Source organism: Otolemur garnettii, unplaced genomic scaffold, assembly GCF_000181295.1.
Source record: "Otolemur garnettii isolate 467f Iridium unplaced genomic scaffold, OtoGar3 scaffold00050, whole genome shotgun sequence".
Classification (NCBI taxonomy): Eukaryota; Metazoa; Chordata; class Mammalia; order Primates; family Galagidae; genus Otolemur; species Otolemur garnettii.
Window position 1 is genome coordinate 3,766,905 of NW_003852445.1, and position 15,515 is coordinate 3,782,419.

General features: G+C 39.9%; 1 protein-coding gene across 2 annotated transcripts in view; it reads left to right on the top strand.

Moving 5' to 3' along the window:
- CUNH15orf41 (chromosome unknown C15orf41 homolog) overlaps nt 1-15,515 on the top strand; it is a 206,385-nt gene that overhangs the window by 107,616 nt on the left and 83,254 nt on the right. For both annotated transcript variants that reach the window (XM_003791690.3, XM_023514287.1), the window contains exons 9-10: nt 2,863-2,928; nt 3,535-3,640. In XM_003791690.3, the coding sequence (XP_003791738.1) occupies nt 2,863-2,928; nt 3,535-3,640 (172 nt within the window). The remainder of the gene's footprint in view (nt 1-2,862; nt 2,929-3,534; nt 3,641-15,515) is intronic.

Consider the following 15,515-nt stretch of genomic DNA (forward strand, 5'->3'; position numbering starts at 1 on the left):
TGGACAGGGCTGACCTTAAAAAGTCTCCCAGTGGGATGATCGATGTTAGAAACTTCTCTTGGGGCCTCCAGCAGGTGAGCAAGACCACCTGCTCATGAATGCAATTTCCTACACTTGTCCTGTCATTTCCTCTGCATGTTGCCAAGTGGTTACCTCCTCCTTTCTTAGGAAATCTAGGTTAAAAGAAACAATGTGAACTTACACAGGGGAAATAAGGCAGTGAGAGTTTGGTAAGAAAATTTAAGGAGAGAGAAGATGCCCAGTCCATATTATTTCAGATGTTGAGGGTAACCTCTTTTCTATAAAAAATAGAAGTCTCATTTTCCCCAGATTTCTAGATGCTATCTTTTGGATACGATTACTGTAGGATCTGTTGATGGAAAGGAAGCCATACTCTGTAAAATAAATTAAAGCGGTTTATTCCGGGACAAATTTGAGGACTGTGATCCAGAGCCACACCCAAGAAGCGTTGAGCAAGTGGACTTGATATGGTGGGGGAAGGCATACATTGGTTTGGCCTGAAAAGGTGGGAAATCTCAAAGCCAAGGCTTATTTAAAGGTTGTAGGTGGTTTTAAAGATTCAATTGACAACTGGCTGAAAAGAGTCAGGCTCTACCTAAAAGACCAGGAGTCAGAGAAGATAAGGATCAGTTAATCAGAGACAAACTACTGGACCTATGCCCTGACTCAAGTGGTTTGTTGTATATACTGAAGACCAGCAGGTCTGTCTTGCATTGCCTTAGGCCTGGTAATGAGCCACAAAGGACATCACTAAGAAGATGGGGGAACTGATGAGTGATGCTGATCTCCTTTCTCATGGCTAGCAACTCAGTTTTAGGGGATCCTCTTGGCCAAGAGGGGAGGTTCAGTCAGTAAGCCACCGGGGGAGGAGCCTTTACGATTTTTAGTTTACAAATCAACTTCATACTGAGCAAGAGAGTGGAAGGGAGGGAGAAAGAGAGAGAGAGAGAACACTCCAGTAAGCCAGTTGTACTTTGAAGTTCCCCACAAGAGATAGAACGATTCCCTACCTTCATTGATGTTTTACGTTCAGGTTTTGGGGTTTGGGTTTTTGAATGTTCACATTAAGTCAGTCATGCAGTTTAAATTGTAGGTATTGTATTAGTAATTTTGGTGCAGTGAACAGGAGTGCAGCATCCATCTTTAAAGGATTTTAGTGTGTGCATTTGGATTGCCTGGTGACCTTTGAAATTTTGTTGTGTGCTGTTATCAGAAACATAATCATTTTTCTTTCTGAAATAGATTTTAACGTCTGCAAAGGTTGATCAAGCTAGGATAGTTTTCATAAAATATTAATCTATCTTTTTTAATGTCAACCCAGCCTTCAAAACTGTTCATCAGCTACCTGAAACATCAGCTCAAGGCACTGGAGTCGATTTTAATAAATGTCTTTTTTTATTAAATAGTCTCGTTGTGGTCTGAGTATAGTTAGAAGATAGAAGTTTTTACAGTGTTGTTCATCTACAGCCCACTTCTCAAATTCTCTTGTTTTTTAAAGTCATATTACTTTAATTTATATTTTATTATCTCAACAGTTAACTTAAAAATTGTTTATATTTCAAGACAGGGAGATGGTTCTGAATTCTGGCATCCATGCTTGAAAATCTGGATAGCTTAAGGATATTGACTGTTAACAAAATTTAACTTAAATGTCTACTTTAAATATGTGTCTTGTCATTAAAAGGTTATTTACATTTAAAATGCTGACCTTTCAAGATTTACACAAGAGTGTTCTAAAAGAGAGTCTCTGAACATTGGCCATGAAACCACTGTCTTGGGCTGACAAATGGATTGGAAATAAGCTACCCAACACTGGGGATGGGCCATTAATTTTAATCAAAGGTGATGCAGGAAGGGGAATGGGACGCGTGACAATGTCAACAGCCCAGTAGGTGTTAAGAGACCACACAGCCTTCCTTGTTACTTGGTGGGGCCATTAGTTGAGGTTGGGTGAAGACAGAAAGCCATGTCTGGAATTGAATGACCAGGTCACTCCAAAATCTAATGGAGAACTCCCCATTTCAGAAATCACATTGTAATGCCATTAGAAGTCAAGGACAGCATTGAGAAAATACTGGTAGACGTTTTTCTTTTTTTTTTTTCTTAACCAAGCACCTTGCTAGTTTTTTTCCAACTTCGTCAAGCTTCCTGTTTTCCTGCCTTTTTTCCTTCAGAATGGATCATTGATGTTTACAGAGGATCAAGAAATCAAACAGACTTAGGGGGAAAAAAAATCTTAAAGCCTGTTTGCTTTTCAGAATTGCATATTGTTTAGTTATAAAACTCTAGCAAATGCCAAAAACAATAGCATACCACAGGAGTTAAGCAGGATAATTAATTCTTTCTGGTGATCTCATTGCCCTCGTCCCTTTCTTGTGTGTAAGAATAGTTTCACTAATTGAAACTAAACTTTCTTAATTGCTTTGTTGAAAGCACTTGTTTCATAAGTAAAGGCCGCGGTGCTGGTGCTTTACTGTAACTTGTCAATATTGGCTGACAACATTAGCCATTTTCATGGTGGTGAAAGCCTGTTCTTTCGATCAGTAAGTATATTCCTTTATTTTTAGTACCTTCAATTACAAGGAAAGATAGCATATCACAGCTTGAATTAATGGTGTTTATAATAAAGGCATAAAAATGCAGAAAGACCAAAGTGTTTTTATATCTAGGCTTCAGGTTTGTTAAGAAAGTTCATTTATTCTGACCCAGCACTGCACGGGTAAGAAAGATATGTATGACCTCATTAGTAGTTTTTACACATATGTAAGAAAGAAAAGCAATTATATTGCTATCTTTTTAATGGAATGCTGTGACACATAATAGTATTTGTTCTTCCTGTAGATGAAGATCAGCTCCGTGCAAAGGGTTATGACAAAACGCCAGACTTTATCTTACAAGTTCCAGTCGGTAAGTCCTTAAATTCTATTATGCATTTGTTTGTAGAGAAAACAGATAAATTTTCTACACATTTTTCGTTGGTATGTTAATATTGGTGAATGTTACCTGAGTAGATAAGCTTTCTAAAATTGCATCTAAAGGGGTGAAAATAGTTGGCAAAAAGTATTTTCAGATAGCAAAAAACAATAGGTTCAAAAGGAATCTAGATCTTGAAAACATTTACCTAGGCTTAAGAATAAATGTATTTTCTGAAGACATTTGGGTTGCCATTTTCAACTTCTCTACATGGTGAATTTTTAAAACTCGATTCTACGGAAAAAGCCAACTCATTCTGGTCTGCTGGACGTGTCCCTTGTTGAGTTATACAGGGAATCTCGAGACTAGGAAAGGGACTGTTGAGGAATATGACAAAAATAAAAAGGTTGCGACTGTAACACAAATGTTCCTTGCAATGAACGAATACAAGGAGTTGGGCTATACTTACATGTGTAGATAATGATGAGAGCTAAGCCTCTGCTCATTAACGTACGTGGAGCACAGAGAGGCCTGTGTAGAGTTCAGAATTTTCAATCTTCCCTTTCCTTTGCCATATATTAGTAATGCTTTGTCCCTTAGCTGTGGAAGGGCACATAATTCACTGGATTGAAAGCAAAGCCTCATTTGGTGATGAATGTAGCCACCACGCCTACCTGCATGACCAGTTCTGGAGCTACTGGAATAGGTAAGGTCCCATTATTTTTCTCTTAAGATAAACGACGCTCAGCTGAAATCTCATTAGAAAAAAATATTTTGTTTAGCTGGTAAAAGTGCTAGTAGCCTTTCTTTCGCGTAAATAGAGAGTCTTGATTAATGTATTCATTTTAGGTAATTTAAACTCTGCTTTCATAATGCTGCTTCATTTTTTAAGACTAAAAAAAAAAATCCCTGCGTAAGATCAAAAACAGCATCTACTCCATTTTCCATTGCACAGTGGTTATGTTAGCGCCACTTCTAATATGGATAATAAGAGGTGGTGCGTATTATAATATTGACAGTGAATTTTTAGCCTGTTGATGTGAAATTTATGCTTATTGTCAGACCTTAAAATAATTTCTCCCCAGCTCTCCGAGGAAAGTATCCAAATGATATAAAAAAGGAAAATGATTCACCTTCTAACAGCAGAAAACAGCTTACCTACCAGCTTCTTTCAACATTCCTGAAGGCATATAGAAATCTCAGAGATAGAGAAAGGGGTGGCATGGGAGGGGCTGCTACTGTATTGATTAATCACCACATGCCTCCTAGGCCTGTAGATTATTTCAGCTAATTCTCACGAGGAAGTTGCTTTTATCCCCATTGTAGAGATTACTCAGAAAAACTGAGAGGCCACACAGCAAGGCCTGCCTTTCTCTCTCCCTCCCAGACTCACACGCCTTCCAGCACAACCCTATTGTCACTGACCGTGCAAGTGTTAAAACTTTGCCTCTTTCTATTAACGCAGACCTAAGTTCATGCTCACATTCGCTCTCTTTAGAACAGGAGGTGGGTCAAGTGGTAACCTTCCCAGATGAACTAGTTTTCCTTCATCACCAGCCAATGGGAGGAATAAAATAATAAGATGACATTTGCTCTAAGCATTAAGGAATGAGACAGTAGCATCTATGGACAATAGCCTTGTCCTTCCGGGTTAAGAAACAGTGACCAGCTACAGAATTTGGCATTATATTGTTACCCGGCTTTACAGAAAGCCAGCGGACCTTGCCCGTAGCAGCTGTGCTAAACTAAGCCCACTTTTTGCCATGGTAACAATGATCATGACAAAATGCTGAATGTAATGGCTTTCTTGATTTTCTTGTGTAATTGTGCATAGCATCCGAGCTTTACTTTACAGGGATGGAGGAGGAAAGTGCAAAATGTTTTAGAAATCAATGCTGCTTCAGCGTTTCCTGTGTTTCGTTCAGCCATTATTCAAATTAGTCGTAATGTGGCAAATTGAATTTTAGATTTTTAGCCATTTTATGATGAGTCTGAAATAGTGGAGAAAGCATCATTTTTGATAGTGCAGGGAAAACAATGACAAGAAAATCAAATTGCATAAGTTCAGGCTGCTAAAGGATTTGAAAGAACTGATCAACTCTATCTCTATGCGTCTAACCTGTTTTCCCCTTTGGATCCTGGTCAACTTTTTCCTAAAGAACAATTGCAAATTGAATCCAAAATTGCAGAACTTACTGAAAAATTCCAAAAGCATCGTCTGTATTCTGAAACTGCTTATTGAGCGCCTGCTGTGTGCTCATCACTTATCATTTAGACATTAAGTGATCTGGTCAGTTGAGTGATAGACCTATGGATTCTTGACATGGCTGGAGAGGGTGATAGATAATTTAATACAGTTTCCTAGTATTTTGTTGCATTCTACTTTTTCTACTCTAATGATGTTTTTCTTAGACTATTATTGATTTACATTCCCCTAATGTAGTCTTCAAATATCTATTAGCTAAATGGGCATAATTCCTTCATTCAATCACTATTGGTTGCTTTTTAGATCTCAAACTGGCACCTGAGGTTGGCGTGCAGTGGCATCATCCTAGCTCACTGCAGCCTCAAACTCCTGGGCTCAAGTGATCCTCCTGTCTCAGCCTCCCAAGTAGTTGGGACTATAGGCATGTGCCACGCTGGCTAGTTTTTTTGTTGTTGTGGTGGTGGTGGTGTTTTGTTTTGGTTTTGTAGAGATAAGGTCTAACTTTATTGTCCAGGCTGCTTTCAAACTCCTCACCTCATGAGATCCTCCCCACTCAGCTTCCCTAAACACAGAGATGACAGGAGTAAGCCACTGCACCTGGCTGGGCGTAATTCATTTAGGGCATGAGGTGTGATATGGTAATTCCGGCTTGGGTTTTAAGTGGTCCAGAAGGAAATATTGGACACAAAAGTCGCTGATATGACCTAATGTCTGCACAGAGGCTGAGAGATTCAAGTAGTCCCCAGGTTCAAAATGGAACACAGAGGAATTTACCTGGATATACAATTTGGATTGTAATAATGATATAAGTGATGGGGCATTTTGATGGGAAAACTTAGCCCATTTGTTAAAATGTAGCGTCCTACTCTTTTCATATTTTACCCCAACACAACTCACATAGCAGTTGCTAAAATTTCGAAAAGTTGGAAGAAATTCTCCCCCAGCTGTCAGTAGCCTTTCACAAAGGTTATTGGTTGGAATTTGGGCTTTTTGCCTTAATTGTGTGATAAGCCTCTAGTTGATATAAAAACCGATGTTAGCTTCTTGTCACCCTATTTCTGGATTAAATATTGGATTTTACATTAAGACTGTTAAACTACTATTTGTAGAGTAATACTTTAGAACATGTATAAACTCATTTTCCCACTCAAATAGCTATTGAGCCCCCATTTTAGATTAACATTTCTGTAAGAGTTTTCTTTTATAGTGAATTGACAGTCTCGCTCAGGTTAATTCACCTTGACAAAATTGAAATTTTGCAAAGAAGTCTCTTTTCCCCTAATCAGAGACATTGAGAAAGAAACTCAAAGCTTTCTTTCCAACAAGCAGGCCCCACGCCATAAGTGAACTTTGATTAAATAACTCCTCAACACTCTCTAGTTTGTACTGTGGAGTTAAAGGAAATAGTGAATGTTTCTGAGAAGCAGTATTTGGACTATAAAAATAGCCTCATGTTCTATTGGGCTATCAGAAAACACATTTTCTTATGAAATCAACACCAAAAAATCCTGTTCTTATTCCACTTCTCTAATCAAAAGGTGAATTCTTTGATAGTTTGACCTATGTTACTAAATATACATGGTATTTTTATATCCAAATGATGACAGATAGAAAAAGACACCAGTACGTATGTGAGTTCTATTGTGTGGCCTTTGAAAACAGACAGCTTGTGCTTACCTGCGGTGGCTGGAGATAAAGTGGGTCAATTTGAAATGAATGAAAATATTGAGTGACCTTGAATGACAGAAAGAGCCAAAAGCTGGAATGCACACAAACAGTACCCAGCAGACACTGTCAAGATCATAGAATTGGCAACTGAAAGTTCAGCCCCTCCATCTGCCATTCTGGTCACATTCTGGTACCTATCATTAGAGGCATCTATTTTTTTTTAAAAAATGCATTTTTTTTTTTTTTTTGGAGACAGAGTCTCACTCTGTTGCGCAGGCTAGAGGTCCGTGGCATCAAGCCTTACTCATAGCAACCTCAAACCTCTGGGTTCAAGTGATCCTCCTGCCTCAGCCTCCTGAGTTGTTGGGACTACAGGCACCCATTGTACCCCTCTAGTTTTTCTATTTTTCTCTTTTTCCCATGTATCATTGTCTCATGGAATTTAAAAGTCTTCTGATTAGATATTTGTAATTATCTTCTTTACCAGATAAACTACTTTGCTAGTTTTAATGCTCAGCTTGGCTGACATCTCTTTGGGAAATCTACCCGAATTCCAACACTGGGTTTGATGTACCTCTTGGGTTCTGCTAGTAATTTCATAGTGTTTGTCATAAATATTGTAACTACTTACTTGTCAACCTCCTCAAATTAATAATGAGTTCTGTCTTATCTACTGGTTGTATCCATCTTTGAATGTCCAGAAAGCTGGCACATAATAGGTGATAGTAGATGTTTATTGAATGAGTGAATATATGAATGAATTTACTGATGCCTGACAGACAACAATGTTTGGAATCAACTGTTGAGGATTATGTAAGCCAAGTGACACTAAACCACAGTATAGATGGCAGTCAGACGGCTGGTGAGTGTAAGACTGGAGCTGGAGCAGGAGAGCAGCCAGGTGCCTGGAGAGTGAAAGCTACTGGTTGATTTAAAAATCCTTGGGCCTCATAAGTTTGGAGATATCCCAGAGTAAGGCACAATGTCCCAGTAGGATATGCTGCTTGAAAGATTATAGTTCCATTAAAAACTGGATCTGTCCATGATGGCTAAGCCACAGGCAGCCTGAAGACCTGCGGAGGCCATTACAGTGCCCTTATAAACAATTTTTAAATATCGTCCCAGTAACCATGGCCTATAAGCTGAACTCTATAGCTCAAGAGCACCTAACATCCAGTGGCCATTCTGTTCTGATGAATGACCAGTGCTTTATAGAAAATGGTCCATCTCAAAAGTGCAGCTTGCCCTTTCTTAGTATTCCCTCAGGGGAAAACTCAGGACCACCTGAAGAAGATCAAGTTGTCTGTGGTTTTAGAAACTCTTACTGAATGGGGTTTGTACTTCTACCCTCCACTTACACCTCTGAAAACCCCCCCTTCACTTCCTCCAGTGCTACTCTCTCTGAACAGGGTTCTGGGCCCTTCCACCTGTGCTGATCCCTGAAGACCTCTTGGGATAAGACAGACTGTGAGGCAGAATCCCTAACTAGCCCAGACTTTTTTTTTTTTTTTTTGGTAGAGACAGAGTCTCACTTTGTCACCCTCAGTAGAATGCCATGGCATCACCCAGCAACCTCCAACTCCAGGGCTTAGGCAATTCTCTTGCCTCAGCCTTCCGAGTAGCTGGGACTACAGGCGCCCACCACAACGCCAGGCTATTTTTGTTGCTGTTGTTGCAGTTTGGCCAGGGCTGGGTTTGAACCCACCACCCTCTGTATATAGAAGACTGTACACTTTCTGATTTCAAATCTGATGCTCTTGGCCATTGAAGCTTCTGTGGGTGTAGACACAACACCTGTGCATCTGACCACAATAGCGATGTCCCAAGTCCCACTCCTCCACCTCCAACCCACTGCAGATGAAGAAGGTCTCATTCGAGACCAGTCGGATCCTTTAACAGAATAGCCAAGAGGACATCTGCTCTGACGAAGATAAACCTGACTTCCTCCAGGGATCCCACGCCTTTTAGGCCAGCAAAGCCAGATGGTAGAAGGTGATCACGGAGAGTCTTCATCAAAGCAACTCCCACACCACGTCCTGAAAGCCTGTCTTAGTTACCTTGATGGGGTCATGTCCCAGACACAGAGCTTTGCCCCTGATTGCAGATACATCAGCAGCAAAAGCCTCCACAGAGACAGGAGCCAAGGATCTTCCAATCACATTCTGTGCATCTTGCCCATTACTGAACCTGGGAAGAAGGTTAGTTCAATACATTATTACCTGTGAGACCCCATACCTGGACAAATATGTACACCTTTTAGGGAAGCAGAGGAAACAAGTACAAGCCCCCAAACCCAGCCATCACCTGCAGACCACAGTATAGTTCCAAACACAGAATAGCAGGACTTAAAAACAAAATGTGTCTGCCTGGCCATGTGGAGCATCAGTCCTTGTCCTGTGTGGTTTCTCCTTAGACTAGGGAGCTGTGGCTCAGCAGAGGCTACATAGGTTCTCGATTTTCCATTCTGATTGAGGTTCACAGAAACATCTTTCAGATTGCAAAATAAACAGTTGAACTTTCTATCTTAATGAGAAAAATTCAGAGCAGTTTTGAGATGGTATTACACCAAGACTCCTTGATTTTGTGCGAGATTGAAGAAAGTCTATTCGAGTCTATAATTTAAAGATGGGATGGCACAGAAGGGTGGGGAAACTGTCTATACATCTCAATAAATCTGTGGTATAATCATAGACCACAGTTGCAGGTGAACCCATTCATTCTTATCTCAGAGTAATATATATTTAGAAGAGCAAAATCTCAACCTGGAAAAATGAGTCCGGATAGGCTGGAAACTGAGCAAATGGAAGAAAAATACCCTATTGTTTAGGTCAGAATCATTAAATAAATTATTTCTGTTTTGCAGGTTTGGAGATTTCTGGCTTAGGTTTGTTCTGGTTTTTTTCCCCCATCTATTTTTACACGCAGTCTTCTCCATCGAGGGCAGAGCACACATTCTTTACCATGAGTTTACCTACCTCATTTAAAAATTCTCCCAAGGCCTAATACTTCCAGGTCTCACATTTTCTCTTGTTGCGGGGAGTGACAGCAGTTTATTTGGCAACCACCCTGTACGTGTCCCACCTCTTGAAGAATGAAAAGATGATAGAATTAGTGGATACCTTTTTTCTTAAAATTCCCTCTTGATTCCAGCCGTGAAATGGTCTGTGTCGTGTGGGCCTCACAGAGGCAGGGCAGGGCAGCAGACTCAAATGGAAAGGGACGCTAGATGCCAGTGCTGAGGGTGTCACTGCTACAAAATGACAGAGCAGCTAGCTGTGTCACTGAGAGCTACTGTGTGGGGACGTGTGTGTGTGTGTGTGTGGCTTTCGTTTGGTTTCTTGACTGGATTAATAAACAAATACAACACAAGCCAGCCTTCTCTTGCTGGTTTCTATTCAATATTTCTTGTTTTTGTTTCTTTTCTGAGACAGAGTCTCCCTATGTCGCCCTCAGTAGAGTGCTGTAGCGTCACAGCTCACAGCAACCTCAAACACTTGGGCTTAAGAGATTCTCTTGCCTCAGCCTCCCAAGTAGCTGGGACTGCAGGCGCCTGCCACAACACCTGGCTATTTTTTGTTGCAGTTGTTTAGCTGGCCTGGGCCGGGGCTGAACCGTATTCTGTACTTCTTGTGGATTATTTGCTTTTTAAGTCAGACACTTCTGGCAATAGCACAGTGTCTCTTAACACCAGCGGTCACATCAGCATCTTTCTGCTTTGAAAACTCCCTGCCGGCTGCTTCCCCGAGTTGCAGTGCGACACATAGCTTGTGTTCCTATTTTCACATCCTTCGATGTGTCGATCCCAAATAGGTAAGCACAAAGGAGAAGGCGCTCCCTAACAGAGGTACCTTACTACCGTGTCCTCTTAAACAAACTGTTGACAGTTTAAACTGCGGAATATCATTTGAGATACTTCAAGCTTCTTATATTTTACTATGAACTAAATGTGGCCATTAGTTTAGGCCGACTTAAGACGTGCTTAAGAAAAATGCGCTGATATCTGCAATATATGTGCAGTGTCAGACAAAGAATTTTATTCATTTTGTTGTATTACTGTGAATATTGTCTTTGTATTTTAATAAAGTGTAATATTTATTTATAAAAAAAATAAAGACAGCCAAAATTTTTTCATTGGGAATTCCACTCTAAGGGCAGTGAGAAAAATATCTCAAACTTTTATAAACATTTTAGATGTCTAGGCATTTTCCTATCTATTTCATGAAATACAGCATTAATGTATTTCACATGAAGAATTTTAAAATGGAAACTAAGAACTAAATGGCAAATATATTTTATAACTCTTTTTAGATACATATTTATAATCTTATATTGATGAGTTGCTTTAAAACTTTTACCCAGCGCTTTCATGTGAAATTTGACGTGAAATATCCTGAAAATTTTGAGCAAAGGATAATTTTCTAATTTCTTTATGGAGTATATGAAATTGGGCCTAGAGCAAGAGTACAAATGGAGATCTAGGTACCTTGTGTCTAAATATCTAAAGTATATATTGAGTTAACAGGCCTTAAAGAGAATATATTCTACTCTACATGAAGACCCGAAAGTTCAGATTTGCATTAAGACTTCCTGGATAGGGCTGGGCACAGTGGCTCACACCTGTAATGCTAGCACTCTGGGAAGTTGAGGTGGGTGGATTGCCTGAGGTTACAGGTTCGAGACCAGCCTGAGCAAGTGCGAGACCCCATCTCTAAAAAAAATAGCTGGGCATTGTGGTGGGTGCCTATAGTCTCAGCTACTCTGGAGGCTCAGACAAGAGAACCGCTTGAGCCCAAGAGTTTGAGGTTGCTGTGAGTTATGATATCATGGTACTCTACTGAGGGCAACAAAGCAGAGTTCGGTGAGACTCTATCTTACCGAAAAAGAAAAAAAAAAAGAATTCTTGGGTAAGCATCAAGGCAGAGAGGTAGGCCCTTCCCACAGCCTGCCATCCTTCTCTTCTCACCCTGGGCTCTGTCCTGCACCTGGAAATGTATCAAACACAGTCCAACCTGGATATCTAAGCCCCATGTTTGTTCCCATAAACCACTGCCCTTGAACAAGAGGAGCACACTCTGGTCGTCTGCCCCTTTATCAGGTGGGTGAACCTCAGGCATTCTCTCGTAGTCTCATGTCTACTAGACCAAGAAGTCTGAGGTCTCTGGCACATGGAGTATGGCCTAGAAAAGGGTTAAGGCCACATGCATTAGATGGGGACGTTCCCTTGGCCCCATAGGCTCCTCACCCCATAGATTAGGATACGTAAAATGGGGCTGGAGAAGAGAACTCTAAATCTTGGGTCCACAGCATGGACCCTTCTTGATTGGATCTAAAGGACAGTATGAGAGGGAGCAAGTATGTGAATCTTCCAAGGCCATTTCTTACATGAGGGGTGATGAGCACTAGAAGATACATGGTCTTGGTCACATCTGTGTACCACTGGAAAGATTCAGAGCCGAATTCTGTCATATGTTTGAACCCTGGGCTCCAGAGTCTACTCTCCTAGAGGCAATGCTAATCTAATACCTGCTGCCACGAGGATTGATTTGACTTTCATTCTCACCTCTAAGTATTTTTAAACATCAGTTATTTACTCAACAGCCTAGCAATTGCTTTCTCTGGTCTGTGATAACTTGGGAAGCAAGGCATTTGAAGGGGGACTACCAAGCAGAGTTCAGGAAGGTATTTTTTTCAGAAGATGGCCAAAGTTTTTCCTGTATTAAGATACTTTCAGGAAGCCTGCAATTAGCCAAATCACAGATTTCCAGTTATTTCAGTCTTGTTAAAAGCAAGGCTGATCACATCTGTCTTAGGTTGGAGTATGTGCCCCAGCAATAGAAGCTCTTGCAAACCTTCAATTATAGCAGCCTCGGAAGACACTGCTGTGGTATACTAACAAGTAGTCATCAGCAACAAGAGACAGATTGACTAATAATTAGCAAATGCACTGGAGAGGGCTTCTATAAAGGTGAAATAGAATAATTTGCCTTTCCATCTCTGATAGTGGAGTTGGTTGTAAGATATGGATTTCCTGTTGTTCCAGACAAATACTTGACACTGTTATTAACTGGAATAACCTCAACATATTTGATAAGGATGAGGGAAGTGTTTCTGTGTCTATGGTACTTTTGTAAGAATCATTTCCCATAATGGTTAAGTACCTTCTCTTTTATGTCTGGAATGTGAATGAATAATAAGACTTGCCTAAGTGAAGAATTCATATTTTTCTGCCATTGTTCATTGTTTTTTAAAAAGGACTTTAAATACAAGACTGAGTAAAGAATAGAAATGTTGTCTTAGGCCTTTAGAGTGATATTTGCAGTAAAGATACAGTTGTTGACAAAATGGAAGGAGTTAAATCAAAGGATTGAAGGGAAAGAAAACAGATCTATAAAGAGAAGTCAATGGGCCACAATTTCTCAGGGTAGAAAGACATCTAAATGATTATTATTAAGCACATGGAGGGTTCTTATAAAGGGGGATATTGACCATTTTACAAATCTAGGAGAGCAAAGAATTGTTGAGAGAATGCTGCTTCTATTACCCACTATGGTAGAGATAAGCTGAATCATGTAGGAATCAGAAATGTTACCTCTAACCAAACTAATAAGCAAAGGATTTAGTGGCCGTCCTAGGAATGGAAACACACCATTATGATCGTCCAGAAAGGGTGAGGGAAGATTAAAAGAGAGTTTACTTACCAATAGGACATGAGGTCTCAAGAGCAGTGAGTTTCAGGAACCCAAAGATACAGAATCTATTTCTGATACCAATTCTAGTATAATGGAGATCAGGTTGAAGTGGATGCTAAAATGGCTTGGGGTATCAGGATTGGCAGTGATTCTCAAATTTCGTTATTAAAATCACCTGGGTGTTATTTTTAAAAATATTGATGTTGACTTTATCCTTGGAGACCTAACTTGATGGATGTTTGATAGGGTCTGGACTTTGGGAGTTTTTGTTTTGTTTTGTTTTGAAAACTGTGATGATACTAACTTGCATTTAACATTGAAGTCAACTTCTTCTTTACCTGGGCTTGATTTCTAGCTAGCCCTAGCGTTCCTAGCCTATCTGCTTCCAAACACAGTCTTGATGAGAAAAATAATTGCGTTATTAAGAAATACAGGTTCAGGTCAACAAACATCTTCAGGCCCTGTGTTAGTCAGTAGAGACTCAGCCTCTGCCTTTGAGACATTGACAATGAGGACCGAGGCAGTTAACTGCAGGAGCAGCACCTGAATCCCAAAACCCAAGTCTCCCTCTGAACTCCACACTTAAATTCTTTCTACTCCATGAGGCAGCTTCAGGTTGGAAGAGTCTACTACTCTGTCAGTTAGTGGGTTTGCTGAGCTAAAGCTAAACGCCTGTGCATTTCAGATACTCAACTTTATGGAGGTTGGAGAAAATGGGGCAGTTCTCTGTTACTGTTGCTCTCTCAAGAGCCCCTATTCAGTATTCAAAATACATGCTTGTAGGATCAATATAAAAGCCTCTATATACCTATACACCCAGACTGTAATAAACCCCTGAGTTGTTGGAATTCAAATCCACAAAATCATGGAGTTCTTTTGTTTTGTACGTGATATAGATCCACTAAATCTGAATTGTCTAAAGGTCAATCTGATCAGAAAAATGGACTATAGAGTATTTGTTAAGAAATATAAGTTTTTATTTTAAATACAATTTATATTTTACATGGCATTCTGAATTGCAGTGTGTTGCAAAGTTGAATATGTGTTTTAATAAATAATAATGGTTTTTTTAAAATAGCTTTATTAAGAGGCCAGGCACAGTGCCTCATGCCTATAATCCTAGCACTCTGGGAGGCCAAGGTGGGTGGATTGCTTGAGCTCAGGAGTTTGAGACCAGCATGACTAAGAGTAAGACCTTGGCTCTACTAAAAATGGAACAACTAGCCAGGTGTCATGGCAGACACTTGTAGTCCCAGCTATTCAGGAGGCTGAAGCAAGAAGACCACCTGAGCCCAAGAGTTTGAGGTTGTTATGAGCTAAGATCATGCCATGGAACTCTCCCCAGGGCTAAGGAGGAAGATTCTGTTTCTAAAGAAATAAGTAGCTTCATTGAGGTATAATTGACTTATAATTAGCTCAGATTTAAAGAGGATGACTTAGTAAGTTTTGTATGAACCCATAAAATTATCACCATGCTAGAGATAGTGAGTGCATCTACCACCCCAGAATCCTCATGCTCCTTCTGCACCTTTATAAATCTTTCCTCCTAACCCATTCAATTCTCTCTGCACCTAGTCGACCACTGATCTGCTTTCTGTCTCTGCTGCATTTTCTAGTATTTTTCTAACATTTTTCAGGGTTTTATATAAAGGGAATCATAATCATCCAGCGCATACCTTTTTGTCTGGCTTTTTTTTATTCAGCATAATTATTTTAAGATTCACTTATGTTTTTGAATACAGTTATAATCCGTTCTTTTTTTTTTCCCTCTGTCTTTTGCTGAGACGTATTCAGTTGCATCGCTGTATCACTATTTGTTTATCCATTTACCTGTTGATGGATATGTGGGTTAGTTTTTAGTTCTGGCTATTACTAATAAAGCTGCCATGAATGTAGAAATATGTAGAAAGGTGTCGAAACATTCATTTTATTTCATTAACCAATGAAATGGTTGGGACTTGTGGTAGGTATATTTTTACCTCTTTATGAAAACGATCAAACTGTTTTCCCAAGTATTT